Source organism: Dipodomys ordii, unplaced genomic scaffold (assembly GCF_000151885.1).
Source record: "Dipodomys ordii isolate 6190 unplaced genomic scaffold, Dord_2.0 Scaffold130, whole genome shotgun sequence".
Taxonomy (NCBI): domain Eukaryota; kingdom Metazoa; phylum Chordata; class Mammalia; order Rodentia; family Heteromyidae; genus Dipodomys; species Dipodomys ordii.
In genome coordinates this window covers 660,985-684,634 of record NW_012267346.1, presented here as the reverse complement: position 1 = coordinate 684,634, position 23,650 = coordinate 660,985, and the positions used below count along the sequence as shown (strand labels likewise).

General features: G+C 36.0%; 1 protein-coding gene across 2 annotated transcripts in view; it reads left to right on the top strand.

Annotated features, from left to right (window-relative positions):
* Positions 1-23,650, top strand: part of Cdkal1 (CDK5 regulatory subunit associated protein 1-like 1) — a 520,358-nt gene that overhangs the window by 5,894 nt on the left and 490,814 nt on the right. For both annotated transcript variants that reach the window (XM_013030462.1, XM_013030461.1), the window contains 2 exons: positions 3,383-3,557; positions 5,487-5,599. In XM_013030462.1, coding sequence (XP_012885916.1) covers positions 3,388-3,557; positions 5,487-5,599 — 283 coding nt within the window. In that variant the 5' untranslated portion in view covers positions 3,383-3,387. The remainder of the gene's footprint in view (positions 1-3,382; positions 3,558-5,486; positions 5,600-23,650) is intronic.

The following is a 23,650-nucleotide window of genomic DNA, read 5'->3' as shown; positions in this document are numbered from 1 at the left end:
ATCCTGTTTTTTTTAAATGTGTGTGTGAAAATTGCACTGAAGGGTTTCACTATGGAATTTCAGAATTGCATATATTGTGTTTTTCTCAGAATAACTCTTGTTTGCTTTTTCTTTTCTAATTTTTGCAAACTCCAATTGATCAGCAGCATTCATGGAAACCCTTTATGTCTTCATACATAGTTTCATTATATTACAAAGTTATTCACCTTTCCCCCCTTTTTTTGAATTGTATTTTTTTATTTTGTTTTTTATTTTCTAAAGAATGAGATCTAGGTCATGGCTCTGTCTCTTGCAGTTCTGTCTTATTACTTTAGCACTATGAAAAGCTATCTTTTCTCCACTGAATTGTTTTTATTCTTTTCTGAAAAATCAGTTGGATGTGTTTGACTATGTCAGTAACTTCTACCTACAATCCTAGCTACTTGGAAAGTGGTGATCAGGAGGACCATGATTCAAGGCCTAGACTCAATGAAGTGATAGCAAGACCCCATCTCAACTAATAAGAGCTGGGTGCAGTATCACATGCCTTTTATCCCAACTATAAAGTGTAAGTAGGAGGATCATAGTTCAAAGATAAACATGAGACCCTATTTGAAAAATGACTAAAGCAAAAAGCTTGCAGGTTCAAGTGGCAGAGTGATTGTCTAGTAAGTGCAAAGCCTTAAGTTTAAATTAAACCCCAGTACTGCCTGGAAAAAAAATTGTTTGGGCATGGTTATGTCAATCCATTTCTGGGTTTTCTGTTTTGTTGATTACTGTGTTTCTGTCTTAATACCACAGTCTTGATTATTTTAACTTGCCGATGAGTCTTAAAATTTGGCTCTTTAATTTCTTTTCAAAATTAATTTAGGTATTCTAGTTCCCTACTCTATATCCATTGTTTTCCACATCCTTTTTTTTTTTTTTTTGTCAGTCATGGGGCTTGAACTCTGGACCTGAGTGCTGTCCTTGTGCTTTTCAGCTCAAGGTAAATGCTCTACCACTTGAGCCACAGTGCTGCTTTCGGTTTTCTGGTGGTTAATTGGTGATAAGAGTCTCACAGACTTTCCTGCCTGGGCTGGCTTTGAACTGTGATCCTCAGGTCTCAGCCTCCTGAGTAGCTAGGATTACAGGCGTGAGCCACCAGCGGCTGGCCACATACCTTTTTTTTTTTTTTAAATATGTTTATAAAACATTTGCTAGGACTTTGATAGGAATTTTTCCAAGTTTGTGTATCAGTTTTTTTTTTTTTCTTTTCTCTCATGACAGTGTAGGACTTAACTTACCGGTGGATTGATTGGATTGAAAGTACATAGAATTTGCTTTTTGTGATTTTTAACCTTTGGGGTTTGCTGAGTTGCCTTATTAAAGAGTAGGAATCATGGATCCCCTCTTAGCTCTTGTGGTTTGCCAGTTAGACTACAGTGAATGTGTGTTTGTGTGTATGGGTGGGGATAGTTTACATGAAAGTTTTCTATTTGGGCTGGGAAGGTGGCTCAGTGGTAGAGCACTTGCCTTGCATGCATGAGGCACTGGGTTCGATTCCTCAACACCACATAAGCAAAAAGAAAAAAGCCGGAAGTGGTGCTGTGGCTCAAGTGGTAGAGCACTAGCTTTGAGCTGAAGAGCTGAGAGACAGCGCCCAGGCCCAGAGTTCAGGTCCCACGACCCCCCCCAAAAAAAAAAAAAAAAGAAAAAAGTTTTCTATCGGGGCTGGGAAGGTGGCTCAGCAGTAAAGTGTTTGCCTCTAATACATGAGGCCCTGGGTTCAATTCCTCAGCACCACATAAACAGAAAAGGCTGGAAGTGGCACTGTAGCTCAAGTGGTAGAGCTCTAACCTTGAGCTGAAGAGCTCATAGAAAGCGCCCAGGCCTAGAGTTCAAGCCTTACAACAGACCAAAAAAAAAAAAATGTTTTCTATCTTGCTAGGCTTCCTTTCTATTTTGACAAGAAAAGTGAATTTTGTCAGGATCTTTTATTGTCTACATTCATTGGCATTTTTATATTTCTGACATCTTCAAGTCCAGGTTTGGAGTTTAGGAGGCAAAAAAATCCCCATCATCATGCTCCTTGTGTTCTGAGTCCATAGCCAGTCTATCTTTTATTCATCTTCCAAAGTCATTTTTCAGTTGTTTTAGAGATAATGTCTGGAGTCATGGTTGGACTTGGTGGGAATAGGGAAGAATATCTCTGTATGTCTTTTCCTTGAAGCTGTGTTCACATTTTTCTTTTTAATTATAAAAATTTTGAATATTGGAGAAAGGATAATGAATGCTGAGTGTCTATTTATTAGTTTTATGAGTTGTCAGTGTTTTTCCATTTATCGGATTTTTTTCCCCTGGGGTGTTTCAAAATAAATTACTTGCATAATGATATTTCCTCTAAATATTCAATGTACATTGCTAAAAATAAAAATACTTCAGTTACTTATAATAGCCTCACATTCATTTTATAATCCAGTTCATATTCTAATTCTTTTTCCTGGTTCCCAACCTGTTACAGCTATTGTGACAGAGTAAGATCCAGTCAGGAATGTGAATCACCAAGTTGTTTGACTCCTTTAAAAAACAGATGATCAAGAATTCAAGAACAGAGGTCCATGCAGACTTCTTTTTGTCCGTGACAATTTCAATGCAAATCAATCTGAAGTAGTTCTTTATATTCCCAAATCACTTTGCACTCTGACGGATACTAGCTTTCTTCATCTGTTCAAAATCTTTCATGGAATTATAATTTGTATAGAAATCTGCTTTGTCTTCTTTCCTGGTATAGCAACAGCAAACTCACACAGAGCTTAATCCCCAGGGAGACAACAAATGCTCCAATAATATGAAATTGCAGTTGCTTGGTTGAAGGCTTTGTCAAAGCACTGGTAATTACTGTCGTGGTAATTACTGTCCTCAACACCTCACCACCAACATCCTTCCTAACTGATGAAGAGTTGTTAGACTTTTTAAGTTTCTTATAATCTCAAAAAGGTTCTATCCTACCTTCTTTCCTCATGGTTTTGATTTGCTGAACAGTTTGGATTTCTGAGTCTTGTGATACCTAGCAGAAGGACTTGACGTTAGTTCTTAAAGGCTTCTTGAGATCCAAGTTGGTGAGAATTTTTCATAGTTTTTTTTTTTTTTTTTTCCTGGTCTTGGGGCTTGAACTCAGGGCCTGGATATTGTCCCTGAGCTTCTTTGTGTTTAAGACTAGCACTCTACCACTTGAGCCACAGTGCTACTTCCAGTTTTTTTTTTGAGTAGTGTATTAGAGATAAGAGTCTCACAGAGTTTCCTGCCCCAGCTGGCTTCAAACTGTGATCCTCAGATCTCAGTCTCCTTAGTACCTAGGATTACAGGTACCCGGCTCATAGTCATTTTTAATATGGCTTTAATATACCTTTTTATGTGATAGAAAAAATGCCTTCTGCATCCTGCGATACACTCCTCGATGACATTGAAGATATTGTATCACAGGAAGACTCAAAACCACAAGATCGGCATTTTTCAAGAAAGCATGTTGTTCCCAAGGTGCGAAAGCGAAATACGCAAACGTATTTACAAGAAGAAAACAGTCCACCAAGTGATAGGTAAGTTTTCTCCTCAAAATTATGTTCAGTTTCATTCCAAAGCTGGCACTATTGGTCTGTGTGATTTGTATCCTGTCGCTTGGAATTATCAAACTTTTGTTAGGAAATAAACAGATTTAAAAATTTTATCAGTGCTTCTGTTTTGGTTGGTCCTGGGGTTTGAACTCAGTGCTGGGGTACTATCCCTGAACTTTTTTGCTCAAGGCTAGCATTCTACCATCTTAGGCCACAGCACTACTTCCAGTTTTCTAGTGATTAATTGGAGCTAAGAGTTTCACTGACTTTCCTGCCCAGGCTGACTTTGACCTCCTGAGTAGCTAGGATTACAGTTGTGAGCCACCAGTACCCAGCTTGCTTATATTAATGACTGAAGTTTATCACATTTGTCTCAAACATATTCTTAACATCTCTCTCCCTCCTTCCCTTCCTCCCTCCCTCCCTCCCTCCCTCCCTCTCTCCCTCCCTCCCTCCCTCCCTCCTTCCTTTTTTCCTTCCTTTCTCCCTTCCTTTCTTCCTTCCTCCCTCCTTCCCTCTTTCTCTTCCTTTTTTTCCCCTTCCCTCTCTTTCTCCCTTCCTTCCTTATTTTTTTCTTAGCATACATTAGTTGTATGAGTTATATAACTAGTTATACAACTATTAATTATATAACTGTTATATACATTAGTTATATAAGTTATAACAAGAGTATTTCACTATGATATTTCCATACATGAATATAATATATCCTGGTTAAATTCTCCCCCAAAGCAATTTCTATTTGCATACAAATTGTTAGGGGATTCAAGTTGAGAGTACATCTTTTTTTTCCCTAAAGATACATTTTTTTTTAAATTTTATTTTATTTGTGAACATGCTGTACAGAGGAGTTACAATTACATGGGCAGGATAATGCGTACATTTCTTACCAAGCATTGCAGCCTCCTCCTTTGTTTACCCTTCACATCCCTTCCCAGCCTCCCCCCTCCCCCCCAATCCCAATCCTTCTCCTTCCCCCCCTTCCCCCCTCCCCACCGACGTTGTAAAGCTCGTTTTGGACATGACAACTTGTACTTCTCATTGTTGCAACAGGTCCACCTGTATCCTTAAACAACTGGTTTTTCCCCATCTCCTCCACAAGTTATACTGACATCAAATATAGTGAAAGCAGGGGTTATACTGTGGGGGAGGGACATACAAAGCAACAAAGAGATAATCTTATAAATGCGTTAGAAACACATGCATGAAAGAAAAAAACATTAAAATACACATGTAACGATTCATTTTCCTGACCTTTCATTATCTGACCTTTTCCGCTTGACTCATATATATATATATATATACTAGATATTACAAATAAGGGAAACCATGGGACCCATCCTAAAGATACATTTTTTTAGAACTCCGTTTATAGACACATGCTTCAGTAACTTGGGATGACAGTTTTAATTTTGATTATTTTGTATTTGTGAATTTTAAAGTAGATACAGTTTACAGACATACAGTTTTTCTTTAGTTCTTAGATACTAGAACCATTTTCTTTCCTATTATTTTTGTGCATCTTTCCAGGAGTTGAATTATTGGTAGTATTATTGGTAGTAGGAGTTGAAGTTGAAATTCAATTCAGAGAACAAGAGAACAAGACTTTTTTTAAAAAAAAATTCAGTAGTTGTAATGAAGAGGTTTCAGTTCCATAAGTTAGATTATAAGTACAGTTATGTTGGTCAATGTCACCCCTTACAAATACTTTTATAGAGATTCTTAACTGTTTCTCATGCTATTTGTATTTTTTGATACAATAGCAGATTTTAAATTAAATTGGTATAGTTAATGAATAGCTTGTGAGTTGATTGTAGGTGTGTGTGTGTGTGTAAAATGTGCCCTATAATCTAGTGGCTTTTATTTTAAAAATCACTTAGTGAAACTTACTTTTTTAAATTGATTACTTAACAGCATTATTCCAGGCATCCAGAAAATTTGGATACGAACATGGGGTTGTTCACATAATAATTCAGATGGAGAATATATGGCTGGACAACTAGCTGCTTATGGCTATAAAATTACAGGTAATGAGATCTATAATGTATTTTATTGATTTTTTTTTTCAGAGTGAAATTTTACAGATAGGCCTTCTAGCTTTAGCAGTTGAACAGTGTTTCATTATAAATGATTTTAAAGCAAAACAGTGATCATTCCTAAAGATTACTTAGATAACTTTATTATTTTTCCACTCAATTTTATTTAACACCAGAAACACTACTGTGATAGACAAAATAATAATGCTCTAAAAATAACCATGTTCCAATTCCCAGAATCTGTAAAAAAAAAAAAAAAAAGTTACCTTATATGGCAAAAGGGATTTTTGCCATGTGGATAAATTAGAGATCCTAAGATGGGGCTCAACCTAGATTATTATTTTTTAAAATAATTTTTATTTTTATCTTTAGTTACATGTAGGGATTGCCACTCAACAAAGTAGCATATGAATACAATCAATCTTAGTGTCACCCCTTCAGCATTCTCAGCCATTCTTCCTAACTCCCACCCGCTCCCTCAGTTTTCTTAATTTTGTGGAATGTTACATTGAATTTTATGGCTGTATTCCTGCCTTTTGAATGTTGAAGTAAAGTTTGGAGTTCAGGGTCTCCAACTGGCTAGGCAGTTACTCTGCCTATCTGGCTAGGCAGTTAGTTACTCTGCCTCTTTGAACCACATTTCCAGCCCAAATACTTATTTCTATCATTTGTGTGTACATTAAATGGGACTGTAATTTGATTGCTTTGTAAGGAAATATTGGCATCTTTACTAGGAGGAAATACTGGCATCTTTACAGGTGAAAAAAGAAAAGTATGTCTCATCTTAAGTCACATAGGTAATAACATGTCACTCCCAAATACCACCGATGGTGTTTCTGTGCCTCATAGTTCTTGTGTAGGTGGCAAGTGCTGGCTACAAGATAGCATCTAGGGGCGAGCAAGGACTGACAGTGCATTCTTTCCCTTGCATTGTTTGTTAGTAACTAAAAGATCATATATGATTAATTTTGCATTATTGAATTGCTGCTGCTTCTGCTGCTTCCACTCCCCATCCTCTTTCCTTTCTGTTTTCCCACATCCTTCTCTTTACTCTCTTTTTCCTTCCTTCCTCTGTTTTTTGGGAGGGTCCGGTCGTGGGGCCTGAACTCTGGGCCTGGGCGCTGTCCCTCAGCTCTTCAGCTCAAGGCTAGCGCTCTGCCACTTGAGCCACAGCACCACTTCCAGCTTTTTTCTTTTTGCTTATGTAGTGCTGAGGAATTGAACCCAGGGCCTCAGGCATGCAAGGCAAGTGCTCTACCACTGAGCCAACTTCCCAGCCCCCCTTCCTTCCTTTCTTTTCTGAGGATTAAACTCAGGCCTTTCTGTGTTAGGTAAGCACTCTATCACCAAGCCACCTCACCAGCTTTATGACTTACTTTTTAGACAACAAAATCAGTCTCAAAACTTTTGTCTGTTAAGTTAAAAACACAAAGTGTGCTTTTAGAGTTACATATTCATCAGTACTTTTAGTATAATTTAACAAAGTAGTAAGTTTTCCTTAGTGATAATAAATAGTGAATACATTTCAGTTTAAATTGTCCATTAGTGGTTTGTGTTTAGCCTTTTATATCTATATCTATATATGTGCATGTGTACATATATATATATATATATATATATAAATGAAAGTTAAGCTTTAATAACAAAGTACTGTCAACTCTTCTTAACCCAATAATGAAATAAAGGTGGGATTTCCCAAGGTATTTGTTTATTTGATCACTTGAGAGATCACTGTAATTTATGTACAGCTGTGTTACATTTTCTGTGAATGAGTTATAGCATGTGCATTGTTGATATTGGAAAAAGTCACTCCCTAGGTCATTGACTGAGGTTCTGCTTATAAATACATGAAAATAATTTATGTCAGGTATATGAAGGATTTCTGGATAAGAATTTAGTGGTTTTTTTTGGTGCTCATAGTGTCAGAAAAGTCATTTAAAAGTTCTTGAGCTTTTAAAGTTCTTGATTGTTCCTTTCTATATTTGTATATAGTTTTTTTTCATTCAGCTAATCTCTTCTGAATATACTACTTATTACTGAGTAGTGTGCTAGGAGGTGTGAAGATAAAAGGAACTGACCATAGATTCCAAGATAAGAATTTTATTCTTTTGGCAAAGGCAAAGCCTTTATTCTTGGTTAATCTTACAAGCTGTTTTAGTAAAATGTTCAATAGCATTTTTTAATTTTTTTTATAATATAGAGGAAATAGGACTTGTTATATTTTAAGATTTTTTTATAATTTGTATTTTAGAAATGCTTTGCTATAGTATTAAATTAAGACATAGTGTCTTATGTTTGAATTAAGCAAATTAGTATCTCTGAAACAAATTGAGTGACTAAAATGTGTGGTCTAGTTCTTGGTTCTGGCCATTTAACTTGATACTTCTAAGTTATTGCAACTGGATCAGTGGGATATATTTAATTGATTTGTAGAAATGCTTGTTAAGAATACTTCTAAGGGGGGGGGCCCGTGGCTCATGCCTATAATCCTAGCTACGCAGGAGGCTGAGATCTGAGGATAATGGTTCAAAGCCAGCCTGGGCAGAAAAGTCCGTGAGACTCTGATCTCCAATAAACCACTAGAAAAAAAACTGGAAGTGGTGCTATGGCTCGAGGTAGAGCGCTTGCCTTGAGCTGAAGAGTACAGGGACAGTGCCCAGGCCCAGAGTTTAAGCCCCTGACCGAGGGGGAAAAAAAAGAAAAGACTACTTCTAAGGACTATGCTATCAATCAGAATTTGAAGGATATTAAAGCTACTTGTTTGGTTTTGGACTTCTGCTTAGGGAAATAATGTTTGTTGTACATAAATTACAAGTATGTATAAAGTTCTTAAAAACAACAACAACTGATATATTTGCCTGTTTTCTTATCTCAGTTTTAAGAATTGATGACTATGATGCTTCACACTGATATTCTTGAGTATACCTATATAATAAATTATAACAGGGTAGAGTAGATCAGTTTCTCCAAAATAGAACTAAATGAAAAATGTTAGGCTTCTATTGGGCAGGCTGATTCTAAGTGAAAACTGGGTTTTTGAGCACATTTTTAGAGAGAGGAAGTAAATTGTTTACAAATCCTAATGTGTGTTAGGCATTTTAGGTATGGTTTTATAAGGATTAAATAAAATAACTTGGTATGAGAATTTCTTATCAAGACTAGGAGAAGGGGGGTTGGAGGCATAGCTCAGCTGGTAGAGAGCCAGCCATTGAGTGAAAATGGTTAGCGACCTAGCTGACTATGAGATTAGATAGACCATGACTCAGACCAATTCACTCAACTAATATGTAGATACTGAGTTGACATTTAGACCAGAGTTTGTCAGAATAGTTGTCCGCAGCATGCAACATGTTGAATAATGACCATATTCACTTATCCTTCCTCTCTCCTTTTGTTTGTTCTCCCTTTACCTCCCCTCACTCCCAACAAACATGTAGCTCAGTTTGGGAATCTACTATCTTAATAGGTTCTCTTAGAAAATTTTTTGTAAACCTACATTTTGAAATATTTTTCCTTTTAAAAAGTCTTTATCTTTGACATTTACTAGTAGTAGCTTTTCATTATTGGAAGAGAAACAGAAGTTTTTACCACCTCAGTATGTACCATAAGAACAAGTTCAGCTTAGTCTTAATGCTGAGTCTGTAGTTGGAAGTAAATTATTTCTAGGTAACAAGTAGCAGTGTTAGCTGATCCATTTCTACCTCCTTAATCATAGATAACCCATGGAAAAATAAGTAGAAAAGTCTGGAATTTTAAATTCTTGAATCAGAAATTCAGTGAAAAGTTGTTCTTGGAACAGGAATGTAACTTGTTTCCATATCTCTCTCTCTTTTTTTTTTTTTAGTCACATACTTCTTTTTTTTAATTTAATTTTATTTTATTTGTGAACATACTGTACAGAGGGGTTACAATTGCATGGGCAGGATAATGCGTACATTTCTTACCAAGCATTGCAGCCTCCTCCTTTGTTTACCCTTCACATCCCTTCCCAGCCTCCCCCCTCCCCCCCAATCCCAATCCTTCTCCTTCCCCCCTCCACCCCCCATATATATCTCTTGACCTTTTGTTCTGTACCATGATTCTTTACATTTGTGTAGTGTTGTGTGGTTTGTAAAATACTTCTGCACTTATTACTAATTTTATATATTTGTGTCTGAAGATACAGGACTTTATTAACCTAAGCTTCTAAAAAGATTAGAAAATATTATGACATTTTAGTCTTTTTTATTTAAATTTCATTGTATGTACAAATAATGAGTATTTACATTGAGGTGTTAATAGTAATTGCCAGAGTTATTTTGCAGAAATTGTTTCTGTAGCCAAGGGTGACATCCTATAAGATTGTTAAATATATATATATATATATGGAATTACCTTGATACTGATTAATCTAGGGAGTGACTATGCTCTGATAGGTGGAGTTGAATCTTAGCATAATTCTAAAGTTCAGAAGGTAAAGAGAAAGAGTTATCTAGACACAAATCCTTTCACACATTAAAACAGGAACTAGATCTGTTGATCTCAAGATCATTTAACTTGTTGGTAATTTACTCTTTCAAACATTCCTTCGTGGTTATTATGGTAATGTTCTTATATTAAGTTATTTGTATGAAGTAAGAATATTCCAAATGATTCATACTTTCTATCATTTTTCCCACTATTATTTCTTGTGGAGAGTTGACAGTTTCATTCAAAACTGCCTGTGGGTACAAAAGATCTGACGGCCGAGGGATAATAGGAATGGGCATTATTTTCTAGAAGGTGCTTCCCAAGAAGAGTGAAGTACCAGGGTATGACAATGGCTAGTAGTAGATCACTAGCTGTGCTTTAAAAAAATTCTCTCTAACACTCAACGTTCAAGGAGGAAGATAAAAGTCTTAAAGATGTTTGGTAGCTTTCCTACTTTTCACCTTCCCAGACATCGAGTAGACCAATTAACAGTATTGGAATTTGGGGAGAGAGAGTACTTGGAGATATCTAAATATAAACCAAGACCTGGCACATGGCATTGCCATGAGAGTAAAGAGCAGCTGGGGTTTAAGCAGTCAATGTATGAAATACACAGCTACTTCTTGACCAGACCTTGTCTTGCAGGTGAATGAAATTTGGGAGTCTTATACTTGGAGTTCTGGAATGGCAAGCCTGGGCCAGAAAAAGCCCTTGGTGATCTAAGAAGGAATGGAGTTAAGAGGATTGTCTTTTCACGGCACATTTCCCTGTGGTTGAGGAAAGTGGATTGGGAATGGTGACAGAGTCAAAGATGTGTTGGTGGAAGCTGTGGATAATGAGCAGCAGTTTAAGAGAATTAAATTGGAAATTGCAGAGAACAGACTTGATTTCCTAAAACTGAAGACTACAGTAAAAGTGATTGTAAGAACATTAGAGCATGGTGTGTATGTGTGTGTCTGTGTATGTATGTGTATGTGTGCGTGTGTGTGCCTCCATGTGTGTCTCCCTCAGTTGCAAGGAAATGAAAAGCAGTTCATACAGTAGAATCTTGAAAGGCTGCAGTTTGAAGGCCATTGATATGTGTAATTAATTGCTGTATATTAGCATCACTGGGTAGACACCTGTCACCATTTCCTCTGTGGCTTCATGGATGAACATACCTTATGGAGGAAGTACAACACACTATGTGCCACTGAAAATGGAGCTGAGTGGATATGCCTTTAAGAGAAAGACTGATGTAAAGATTGTATAGCTTAAGGGGCACATGGTAACCAATATTTTTTCTATTTCTTAAAAATTCAAATAGTTTACCCATAAGATTTTAATGCTTTATTATAAGGTCTTAGAAAGAGGTTGTTTTTATTTGAAAATGAGTCCAAGAGGACCAACAAAGTAGAGGATGGTGCTTTATAATGTAAGGCATTCTGTTATGCTTTATTAATGATTAGGATTCTCTATTCAAGTTTTTAAAATTTAAGGTTTATATTTTGAAATTTTCGTTGAAATTTTGTAGTGTATTTGTGGAATGTAACATGTCAAAGATATTTTCTTATTTAAAAATTATTGTTAAGTAGTTGTACAGAGGGGTTTAATTCAGTGTATCAGTTTATTAATACACATGAATCTTGGTCAGTATCACCTGGTTCATCATTCTCCCCCATCTTTTCCAACCCCACCTGTCCCTTCAAGTTACCATGTTCAATATTCATGTATATACATTGAATATAATGACCATATTTGCTTACCCCTATCCTTTTATTTGTTCTCCCTTTACCTTTCCCTACCTCCAATGAACATGTTTCAGCTTCATGTTACTCAATTTGCTGAACTGTATGTTAGCTGTTCAGAGCACTTACACATTGGGAGTCCTCTCCTGAGTATGCTATATTTGAGTCAGTTTGTGTATAAAGTATATAACTCTGTGTTTTCAGGTGTTTATAATTTGGATTTAACTTCCACATACGAGAGAACCACTCACCATTTGTCTCTGAGAGCCAGACTTACTTCACTCAAAATGATTTTTTCCTGATCCATCCATTTCTCTGTAAATAACTTAATGGTTTTCTTGACAGATGAGTAAAATTCCATTGTATTTAAGTAGGTATGAATATATTTCACTTTTTTTTTTGATCTGCTCAACTGTTGTAGGGCATCAGGCCTGTTTCTAAAACCTGGATATGGTGAATAGTGCAGCAAGGAACATAGATGTGTTACTGTTTTGTTTTTAACCTTTTGGATAAAGCCCAAGAGTGGTTGTCACTGGATCATAGGGTAGTTCTGTGTTTAGTTTTTTTTTTTTTGACTCTTCAAGCTGCCTTCCGTAGTGGTTGCACTAGTTATGTTCCCACCAACAGTGTAAAAGAGTTCCTTTATCCACACCAGCATTTGTTGTTGATTATATTTTTGATGGCCATTTTTAATGGAATGAAATCAAATCTTGTTGTTTTAAGTTGTATTTCCCAAAAGACATTTTAGTACATTAAAAAGGATGTCTAAGACTTCATTACTCTGATGTAAAATAGGATGTATGATGATTTTTGTAATCTTTATGTTCTAGTATTTGTGTTTTTATATAAGGGCTATATTTTTTTTTGTCATACAGAACTGAAATACTAGTTTTATATTTTATCTTCCTAGTCCTTAAATTTCATCATTTGTTTTTTAATGTGGCACCAAACTACCTCTATTTGAACCAATAGATTAAGTGGCACTAGTTTTCATTTTGTATAATATTGTGCATTATCTCTGCAAATTGTGATCAGTTTTTTTTTTTTTTTTGTCAGTCGTGGGGCTTGAACTCTGGGCCTGGGCGCTGTCCCTCAGCTCTTCAGCTCAAGGCGAGCGCTCTACCACTTGAGCCACAGCGCCACTTCCGGTTTTCTGGTGGTTTATTGGAGATAGGAGTCTCACGGTCTTTCCTGCCGGGGCTGGCTTTGAACCACCATCCTCAGATCTCAGCCTCCTGAGTAGCTAGGATTACAGGCGTGAGCCACCAGTGCCCGGCTAATTGTGATCAGTTTTTCCCTTAAATTCTAAGCAATATTTTTCTTAATGTACAAATAAAACTTGTATAATTGATTATGATCTTCAGCTTTTAAAGGGAAAAATCCAGGCCATTTTGGATTTCTCAAATACTTTTATTCCAAGTCTTCATTTTTCTTAGCCTAGTATTCTGTCCAAAGTGAATGCTCAGTAAAAGTTAATAATGCCATAATAATTAAATTACTTGGATAAAAAATTAAAACTTCAGGGGCTGGGAAGGTGGCTCAGTGGTAGAGCACTTGCCTTGCATGCCTGAGGCCCTGGGTTCGATTCCTCAGCACCACATAAGCAAAAAGAAAAAAAGCCGGAAGTGATGCGTAGCTCAAGTGGTAGAGCACTAGCCTTGAGCTGAAGAGCTGAGGGACAGCACCCAGGCCCAGAGTTCAGGCCCCACGACCAGACCCCCCTCCCCCCCCCAAAAAAACATTAAAACTTCAGCTTTTCACTAGTAATGTGAACAGTTCATCTTTTTTTTTTTATTGTCTTTGTCAGCTTGAAGATTATTTTTCATCCTGTTCACTTTCTGGCCTGAACTTTTCTGTTCCCGTAAGCTCCTGGTTTACACTTTTCCTAGCATGTCAATAAGAGGACTTCAGCTCACACATAATTGCAAATTTGGTGAATACACTAGTTATGATGTTTACCTAGTCTTAAAAAATATTCCTGGCCTTCAGGTACTGAACATAGTTTCTACTTACTTTAGAATTTTAATGAGGCAAATTAACATGGCCATTGATTTTTTGAAACTTGATTGTTACTTAATTGCTTAATAGCTCAAATTACTCAGACTTTTATAAAATATTTCTGTAGGTAATTTATTTGGTAATAATGTGTGCTTGAAATTTTGCTTGCTTTTCCTAAGAAAAATGAGCAGATGATAGATTCCTATGAAAGCTTCATTAAAAAATCTAATTCTTTTGGGTAAATGGACCTTCTGAGATGTTGACAGTTAAAGATGTGTATTTTTAGCTCTTGAACAACAGGTGGCAGTATTGTATTACATAGTCACTACAGCTGTCCATTTATGCTACTATATATGAAAAGTGAATTTCATGTTACAAATCTGATAAAACTATTAGAGATAATTAAATTAGGTAACACTTTTTATGATTTCTTTGATTTTTCTAAAATTCTTAGCTCTCTCTACATACATGTATGTATGTATGTATGTATGCGTGTGTGTATATATATATATATATATATGAGAAGTTGGCCTTTTCAGAGGCAGCATGATCCCATGCAGTTATCAGTTGCAATTCATGTGCTGCAAATCATTCCTTCACGGCTGTTACACCCATATGAAACTATTCCGTCATTGTTAACCCCTTCATTGCCCAGCTGCAATTTTCATATGAACATATTAAGCTGGGAATTTTTGTGTCTGATGATGAATGTTACTTTCACTACCTCATTGACACTGAAAACAAACCTTCATGTAGGAGGGAATTTTCATAGCTCATTAATGCTCAAATCTATTAGTACATCTTAAGGTTAAAGAGGCCTTAATAGTGAAACAAAACAGACCACACTGCACTTTGAAATTCTCTACCAGTCCACTTTTCTAATGTGTTTGAGGGATAAGAGTAATAACTTGCATGTCTAGGCTTTGCTATATTTTTCCTTTTGCTCTTTTCTTTGAATTTAAGATTTCTGTATGTATCATTTTGTGATAAAGAACTTTTTTGTGATTATTGTGACTACATACTTTTCACTTAATGTCATTTTATATCTTAAATCCTTATATAGTAAGCTCACTTTACTCAAGATTTATTACACATAGTTTTAACTAAGTAAGGTTAAGACATAATCAAAATAAATTCCAGAAACAGAAAAAAGAAATTCTCATGCTTATATTCCACAGCTCAGTTGATGTGAAGTTCTAAGCCACTCATTATCTAATTCAGCTATATTGTTGTATTTTGCTGAGTGTTTCCATACCCTTAATTTTGTGAAAATCTGCCTTCCTATAAAACAAATTGGTGGTCTCAATTGAGATTTATTGAAAAGTGACCTGTGTTTCTTAGAAGTTGGGAGGAAGGAAGAAAGCATCCAAAGTACGAGCATATGCAGTCCATATTCTGAGGGTGGTACCTCCTCTTAAGAATACTCCTGCCTGTACCAAGGTTCTATTGGCACTGCTGTCATTCTACTTATATGCTCTGGTTTAGAGACAGACTCAGCTGCTCTGTTAGTGTAATTTCTCCATTTTACATTGTCTTTTTTATGATTAGTTTTTTTTCCATCTTTTTACCATTGATTTCTTTTTTTGGGGTGGGGGTGCTGATTCTGGTCATTATCCTGAGCTTTTGTGCTCAAGGCTAGCACGCTACCACTCAGAGCTTGGTTTCTGGCTTTTTGGTGGTTAATTGGAGATAAGAGTCTCACAGACTTTCCTGCCTGGGCTGACTTTGAACTTGGATCCTCAGATCTCAGCCTTCTGAGTAGGCTAGTATTACAGGTGTGGCTTACCCTTAATACTACAAAGACATTGTTGCTTATTGATTAACAGAAGACATCAACCAGCTGTACTGGCTACTGCCATCTCTTCCACATGTCACTTGTGCCCAGTAACAATGAATGTTCCTCAGTATCCTTATTAAATCGAGGGATCAGTGATCCTTTTTGAAAATTGATGAGCTGTCTGGTATATGTAGTACTCAAAGAATGTTTGCTGTACTAGTATCATTAAACCTGGAACTTCACACAAAGTAGGATTTGGAGTGTTTTTATGTGCATTAGTGAACAATTTTTCAATATAATGTGTGGAAATAGTTTTTGCTTTTAAACTTTAAAAGTCTACTGTGAAGGTTAAAAAATGATGTGTATCTATGTGTGTAAGCATGAGCGAATTCCTCACGTTACTCAGTGGACCCCTGTGCAGGTGGTTATCAGGCTTAGTCTGCGTAGTTAGTCTTGACAGGACTGGAAAGGATACTGCTGCTCTCGCATATCCTGACATGGACACTACAGATGGTTTTGAACCAGAAACCCAATGTAATTCATACTAAATTGGAAGCAGCCATTGCTTCCAGTTAAAGTTAGTAAAATATGATTGTATATGTTTTCCTTTGTTGTGTTCCTGTTCTTTGTAGAGAGAAGAAAGATCAATGTGTATTAGTTGTATCCAAAAGTCAGCTTATTTGAAGTGATTGGTAAAAGGGCATAGTATAAAGGTGGGACAGAGTGACATTTTCACATTCTTTTTTTCCTCCCTTTTTATTTCTCAGGGAATAAAAGAGAGAAATAAATCTAGCCTTCAAAATGGATTTTTCATCCACTCAGAGTAAGGGAAGGAAATTAAATCTCTTGTTTACTCTTGAGGGTGAGCGTCCAGCCTTCTGAAAGATGAAAAAAGTTTTGGGGGTTAAATAAAATCCTTCAGTTTATTGTTAGGATGGTTTTGCTCACTAATCATTTAGAGATAACTAAATTTCCCAGTTTCCATGTCTTGTACTAAGCTAAATTTTCCTGTTTCCATGTCTTGTATTATGCTTCAAAAAATACGGTGAAGAAGAGACTTCTAATCAATGAACCATAATGTGTTTGAGTGAGTTATTTTATAGTTACTGCTTTTGATCATGAAGTTTAGTTCACAGAAGATATAGTACTTATTGTCCCCTGTGGCTCTTTCTTTGCTCCAGTGTTTTTAGTAACAGTTGTAACACATTCTTATTAGTTGTTTTCTTTCTACTGTCCATTTTCAGTTACTGTATTTTAAGATGGATTTGTACTTTATTTGTGATTTAAAACCTTAATAAAGAACGCTTGATGATTGTAATTTGAGTTAAAATCACAGTAATGTGATGCATAGGATGCACTGGGGAATATATTTTTTTCCTTTCAATATGAGCTGAATTGTTAGCTTACAGAAATGATCTGTGAAGAAATTCTAGAATAAAAATGTCGTAATGTAATGAGTATTTTTCGTGAAAAATGCAAAAGTGGCATACAGTGACAATGGTACACCAACATCTAGTATGAGATTAACATAAAGAATCTTTAGGGAGAATATTTGAAGTTGCCATTTACATCTCATTTACAGTAGCTTTTATATCCTGTGGCTTAGGGAAAGTATAAATTATACACAATTCATAAGGACTTTCCTGTTCTTCAAAGTAATGGCTTTACAATTTTTAATTAAGGTAATTTTCTGTATTGCTATACAGATACTAATACTGTATTCTATGAAAGTTTTTGATTTGTGAAATGTACATGTGAAATGTACATTGTGAAATGTGCATTTGTGAAATGGACTATGTGAATGCAGTCAATGTTTTCACATTTATGTAATAGTTTAAACATCTTTCCTTGCCAAATGTATACAAGAAGCATTGTAAAAGTAATAAAACTATTTTGCAAAATCTTACAAAATATGGAAATGTGTGTATTACTTGTACGTAATACTTATGATTTGGCTCATTACATAATTGTAATGAATTAACATTGGAATGTGAAAACTGGCACTTTGAGCTTGTAATGGCTCTGCCATTTTTATCTCAGGGATTTTTAGATCACTCATTAAAATGTTCTGAATCTCAGTTTCTTTAAGATAAATGGCTGCTACATCAACCTTATGAAATTGAAGTTGAAATAAACATGAGTTAATAGTTTTTGTAGATATTTTTAAACTTAAAAATAAGCAGCTTTTAAGTTTAATTTTTACAAGATTAGACACTGATGGGGTTTTGAAGTGCTGGCTCTGGGCAGTAGGCTTACCATGCTTTTGTACAACTAGCTCAATTCCTAAATCCACCAAAAGATGGCACTGTTGACTCACGGTTAGTATCTTCATTTGGTTTTGATGAAAAAAAGTGTTGGGATGTCTTATCTGCAAATGTCTTAAATTGAGGTTATATATTTTTTTACATTTAATTTTTTGTTTTGTAAATGGATCTTTAATTCATGTATGTTTTCTTAGGACTGGATTTCATTTTTATTTTGAAAATGGTTAGGAAATTCAATTCTTTAACAATCATTTTGTAGACATAAACTCCTGTATAATCTAGTATAATTAATGATAAAACCCCATCTTAATGTGACAGCTAATGTTTCATGGAAAACATAGTTGCTTTTGTACAGCAGAAACCATTAATTTTTTTAAGCCTCTAAAAACAACCCAATGATTAAAACATAACAGCCATAAATAAATGATTTGTGTGGCTTTTAGGTCACACCATGTAGGTTGATTCATTTTAAAAAGTCATTTTATATTAAGAGTACTTTAGAAATTTAGCAAAACCTTTCACTTGCATGTATTTCCTGTGGCAGTAGTGTGATAAAAAGGAGAATCTTGGGTCTATGAATAGCTTCTCTAGGTGAGAAATGCAAAAATTAGATAATAGGAATTAGACAAGAAATGCAAAAATTAGATCATAGGAATTAGACTTGAAATGAGGATTATTTATATAGCAAGCAATGGTGTAGCCACCTCCCACACAGTTACTGAACAACTCCTCTTAGAGAAGCTCATATCTAGTGTAGCTTGTGACCCAAGCAAGATAATACTAGTAGGACATTTTTTATGTCTAATCAAAGATGGCTATAGTTTTTCAACACAAACAGCACAGAATGATTTCCACAGAAGTATAAAAGCATACTACACTTCCACTATTTTTAGAAAATGTTTGGCTCTTGTTTTGATGGTCAGGCTGGAAATCCAAGATTATTTTTTAGGTGTATGTGCACTATTTCCTTTATTTAAATGTTGAGAGTTTTAGATTAATGTGATTTGTATGTTTCAGTTTGTCTCCCCCCCCCAAAAAAAAAGCCCAATCACTTTTAAGGGAATTATGCCTTGGAAATAAAGAGTTTGCATCTTCCTTGATTAAATATCCTCACAACTCCAAAGGGACTCTCAGTTATTACATGTATGTAGCATGTGCTTTATGAAGACAACTTTGGCAAGTCAGAGGTTTTATGTTCAGGGGAGTACATGTGCTTATATTTAAATGTCCACCTTTCTTGCTGCCTTTGATTTGGCTGAATGGTTTAAAACTGCATGATTAGAGGAAGATTTGATTATTCAGCAGCAGTTTCAGTAGATAGACTATTTTCTAGAGATTCTCTTCTAGTATTTGCCTGTGGGCCTGCTATCTATGAATAAAATGAAAAATATAAGGAAAGAAATTCATCTGCTATTGCCTTTCTTTTTGGAGACATAAATTGGATAGGTTTGGCAAATAAAGTTTATTTTCCTAGATGACTTCTTGTTTCAGATATTTAATAAGGACATTAGAAAAGGCAAAAAAAAATGCACTCAGTGGTTTTCATAAGAAGCTCTATAGATAAATGGACAAAGACATCCAAGTGTCCCCAAAATGCTTTCTCCCTATGCTCACTCAACCTCTGGAAGTTCATATTTGTATTTCACTAGTTGTCATAAGATGTGATATTAAAGTAGCAATATTTTTTCTCTAATACTTGTGAGTAAAATCTAATCAAATAGCATTCATTGTGGAAAAAAAAAAGATCTTGCAGATTTTTGCCTGGCTCCTTTAGATGCCTTGTAATAATGTGCTAATTTATGCTGATGATCTTACCTCCTGACCCTTCTGTGTGGCCCAGATATGTTAATATGTTATAGCTTTTTAATTTCAATCATCTGTGTTGGTGGAATATGCCTGTTCATCCATAGTACCACACGCTAGTCTGTGTCAAAGGCTGGAAAAGAGCAAGAAAAATGTATTTCCAAACCAATTTCTTTAAGTATGTATTAGTAATGTAGGAAATTATGAAATTGACATAATTTTAATAAGACTGTTATGACTGAACATTCATTGCAAATAGTAAGTACTAAGTACTGTCAGCTTTTAATTAGGAAAGGGAGTCGGGTCATTGGCTTTATTAAGCAAGTGCTTATTAACATCTTTTGATTTTTATTTTTTTGAGTTTGGTTAATCTCAATGAAAGAGGATGAAAAAAGTGAAAACTAGACATCTTAGGCAGTTTTTAAAGAAGGAAACCACTCAAGAATACCCTGTTTTCTGTTTCCTACTTCTTATGTATCTAAATACCCACAATACAGGGTGTAATTGGGGAATTGAAGACCTTATGTGAAATAGAGTTAGGCTAAGCTCTCAAATAGCTGGAAGAACTAAAATGTTTTTCTAAAAAACTGTGAACATGAAAATGCCATACAAGGAATTTATATACTTTAAAATGAATAACTAGTATATATATATCCTTTGTCCACAGAAACCACTTCTTATGAATTTTAAAATCATTTTATAGATGATATTTTCTCCCTGTATTTGGCCATTGCTGTGAAAATGGTAGTAGTACTTTAACTGTCTCAAAATTATTATCTTCTTTGTTTTTGGGTCTAATTTTGCTCTGAAAGACAGCAATGAATTTAATATCCAAAACAATAATGGTGGTAAATTTTAAATGGGCATACTGAGTATACCTGCACAAATATTACTCAAGTCTTGGTGTTTATGGTTCCTTGTATATATAACAGACTCTAGGGCTACTGCCATGATTAAAAATATTGGCTATTTGAAAGTATTAATGAGGAAAATTCACCAATGTATATATATGTTCTGAGTTTCACTACCTGAATCAAACTTAGGAGGCCAGTTTGATTGAAATATGTATTTAAATTGTCTTAAGTGTCCTTTAGTTTTAAGTGTGTTTTATATAACTTTTTCTAATCAGGAAATAAAGCTGTGATATCTAATATATAGCTTCTTTTGGTAGCCAGTGAAGCAGAAATTACCAATTTCATAAAAGAAATGTGAGATAAAGAGTTTGGAGATTTGGGATCTTACTCCAAAGATGACTTTGATGGTCGGTGAACTTTCCTCAGCTTTTACATTCTTGTCTATAAATAACCCAGTTGATTGCTCTGGAAGCGAGAGGTCTGGTGATGTTCTTGCACAGAAACTTTTACTCGGAAAGATGTAAAGCACTTTATTAAGAAATGGAATATGCTTATCAATTGAATGAAACTACAAAGGATTTGCTGCCTTTTATAGGTAGCAAGGTAAAGCTTTTTATGCAAGTATGAGATGCTTCTTGAATATTTCTAACTATTCCTTTCTACCCTGTCCCACCCCTAACCTCAGGCTCTCCATAGCCCAGTACTGTAATAGATATTGTCTGTATCTCTGCTTTTAGCACTTCTTAGGTTCTGCTTATTTATGTATATTTGTCTTCTATTAGGTTGAACTTGGATACAGAGATGGGTTTTTTCTTATATTCACAGTACCTACCAACAGGGTTTGTCTATCATAAGCCCTCAGTTAGGATTTTTGAAAGAACTTATGTCAATATTCATGTCCTCATGGGAAGTAAAAGAAACTTACTTGATGGTAAATGGGTATGATTTCTCATTTTTATTGTTTTCAGGTTTTTTTTTCTTGTTAAATACAAAATGTGGATTCTTTTTCTACCTCTTGAATTAACTTTCACATTGTTCTAGTTCAAGTCTTTCTGTCTTAAGTTTTTGAGTACCTAATATGAGCCTGACCTAAGTAAATGGCTTTATTGGTACTTCTCAACTGTTGTGATTCCTGGACACTGTAAGTGTAGATTTCATGTTTAATGTGACTGCATGAAATAGGTACATTGTTCTTTGTTTGCTTCCTCAATTGGTTCTTTTCATTTTCCTGTTCTTACTGGTGATTCCTTGGGGCATCTGGCCAGTGTCTAGCATTTCTTCCTGACTCATCATTCCTTCTTCTACCTGCCAGAGAAATTGTTTTACTTTGGTCAGAAACATTTGAAATGAGTTACACTGCATTGATTGGCATAGGTCATGGACCTACCTGATAAGTCTTAGCATGTCTAGCATTGACCACCAGGCACCAGAATATTTGATTCTTTTGTTACGCTGTGCTAATTCTAGCCACATTTATTGAATTTGGAAAAGTACTGTATCTGAATCTGAATCTAGGAAGCCATTGGCCACCATGATGCTGATGATGGTGGGCAGGCTGAGGGGGCCCAACATCACTGGGGCATACTCCATGGTGCCATTTTCCAGCCTAGGAACAACAACCCCACTTTGCTATTTTCCTCTGAATTTAGAATTTGGTGGATTGTATTAACTTACTTTTATAGAGTCTTTTACAATCAATGGATTTTTTTTCTCCCAGGTTATCTACAACCACCTTCTTTGAGATTTAGAATAGTGGAAATTGAAGATTGAGAAATGATAAGGGAGAAAAATGCCAAGTCTCATATGAGCTTTAACTTTTCAGCCCTGGACTATCATACTCTTGAATTCTAGTACTTGTGGTCTTTTTTTTTTTTTTTTTTGGCAGTTGTGGGTTTTGAACTCTGGGCCTGGGCGCTGTCCCTCAGCTCTTCAGCTCAAGGCAAGTGCTCTACCACTTGAGCTACAGCGCCACTTCCGGTTTTCTAGTGGTTTATTGGAGATAGGAGTCTCAGGGTCTCTCCTGCCCCAGGCTGGCCTTGAACCGCAATCCTCAGATCTCAGCCTTCTGAGTAGCTAGGATTACAGGCGTGAGCCACCGGTGCCCGGCTTGTACTTGTGGTCTTGTATCTGAGAGTTGGGATGAAGCTGAGTTGGATGATCCTTAGGTTGTGGTGCCATCCATCCCAGGACTGTATCATGACATAACAAAGGAATTGACTAGACTTAAAATGTTGAGATAAATTGAAGGCTTTCTAGAATACATTTAATCCACTGCAACAACTAGACAGGAGTTGCTGGATTTTGTAGGAAGCAAGGGGTGATTAGAAACATTTAATTAGTGCCACCTGTACTAAGGTGCCTCACACCTTTAACTATTTAGGAAATTGAGATCAAGGTTCAGAGCCAATCTCGGCAGACAAATCTAAGAAACTCTAAACTCCATCAAATAACCAGCAAAAAGCTGGAAGAGTGGATTTGTGGCTCAAATGGTAGAGGGCCGGCTGTGAGGGCAAAAGCTAATGGAGAGTACAAGACCCTGAGTTCAAGCCCCTGCACTGACTAAAAAGAAGTTCAGTGCCCTTGATTAAGGTCTACAAAAATAAAAGCATAAACTGATAGTCTTTTCATTTAGTGTGATATCTTCAATATGGTAAGTTTTAAAATATTGGTGGGGACTGGGTGCTGCTGGCTCACACCTATAATCCAAGCTACTAGGAGGCTGAGATCTGAGGATCATGGTTCAAAGCCAGCCCAGGCAGGAAAGGCCAGGAAACTCTTATCTCCAATTAACCACCAGAAAACCAGAAGTGGCACTGTGGCTCAAGTGGTAGAGCTCTAGCCTTGAGCTGAAGAGCTGCCAGACAGGCCCAAGGTTCAAACCCCATGACCAACCCCTCCCACCCTCACCCCCCCAAAAAAAATGGTGGGGCTTCCAATATTTTCAACTTTTGCTTTGCTTTTCTTGGCTTGCTGCTAGATGTTAGAAATCTCTCCAAATGGTTCCTACTGCTATGGGAATTTTCAGAAACTTGGGAAGAGACTAGTTCATACCTATATATTTGATTTTTTTTTTCTTTGGGTCCGGTTGTGGGGCCTGAACTCTGGGCCTGGGCGCTGTCCCTCAGCTCTTCAGCTCAAGGCTAGCACTCTACCACTTGAGCCACAGCGCC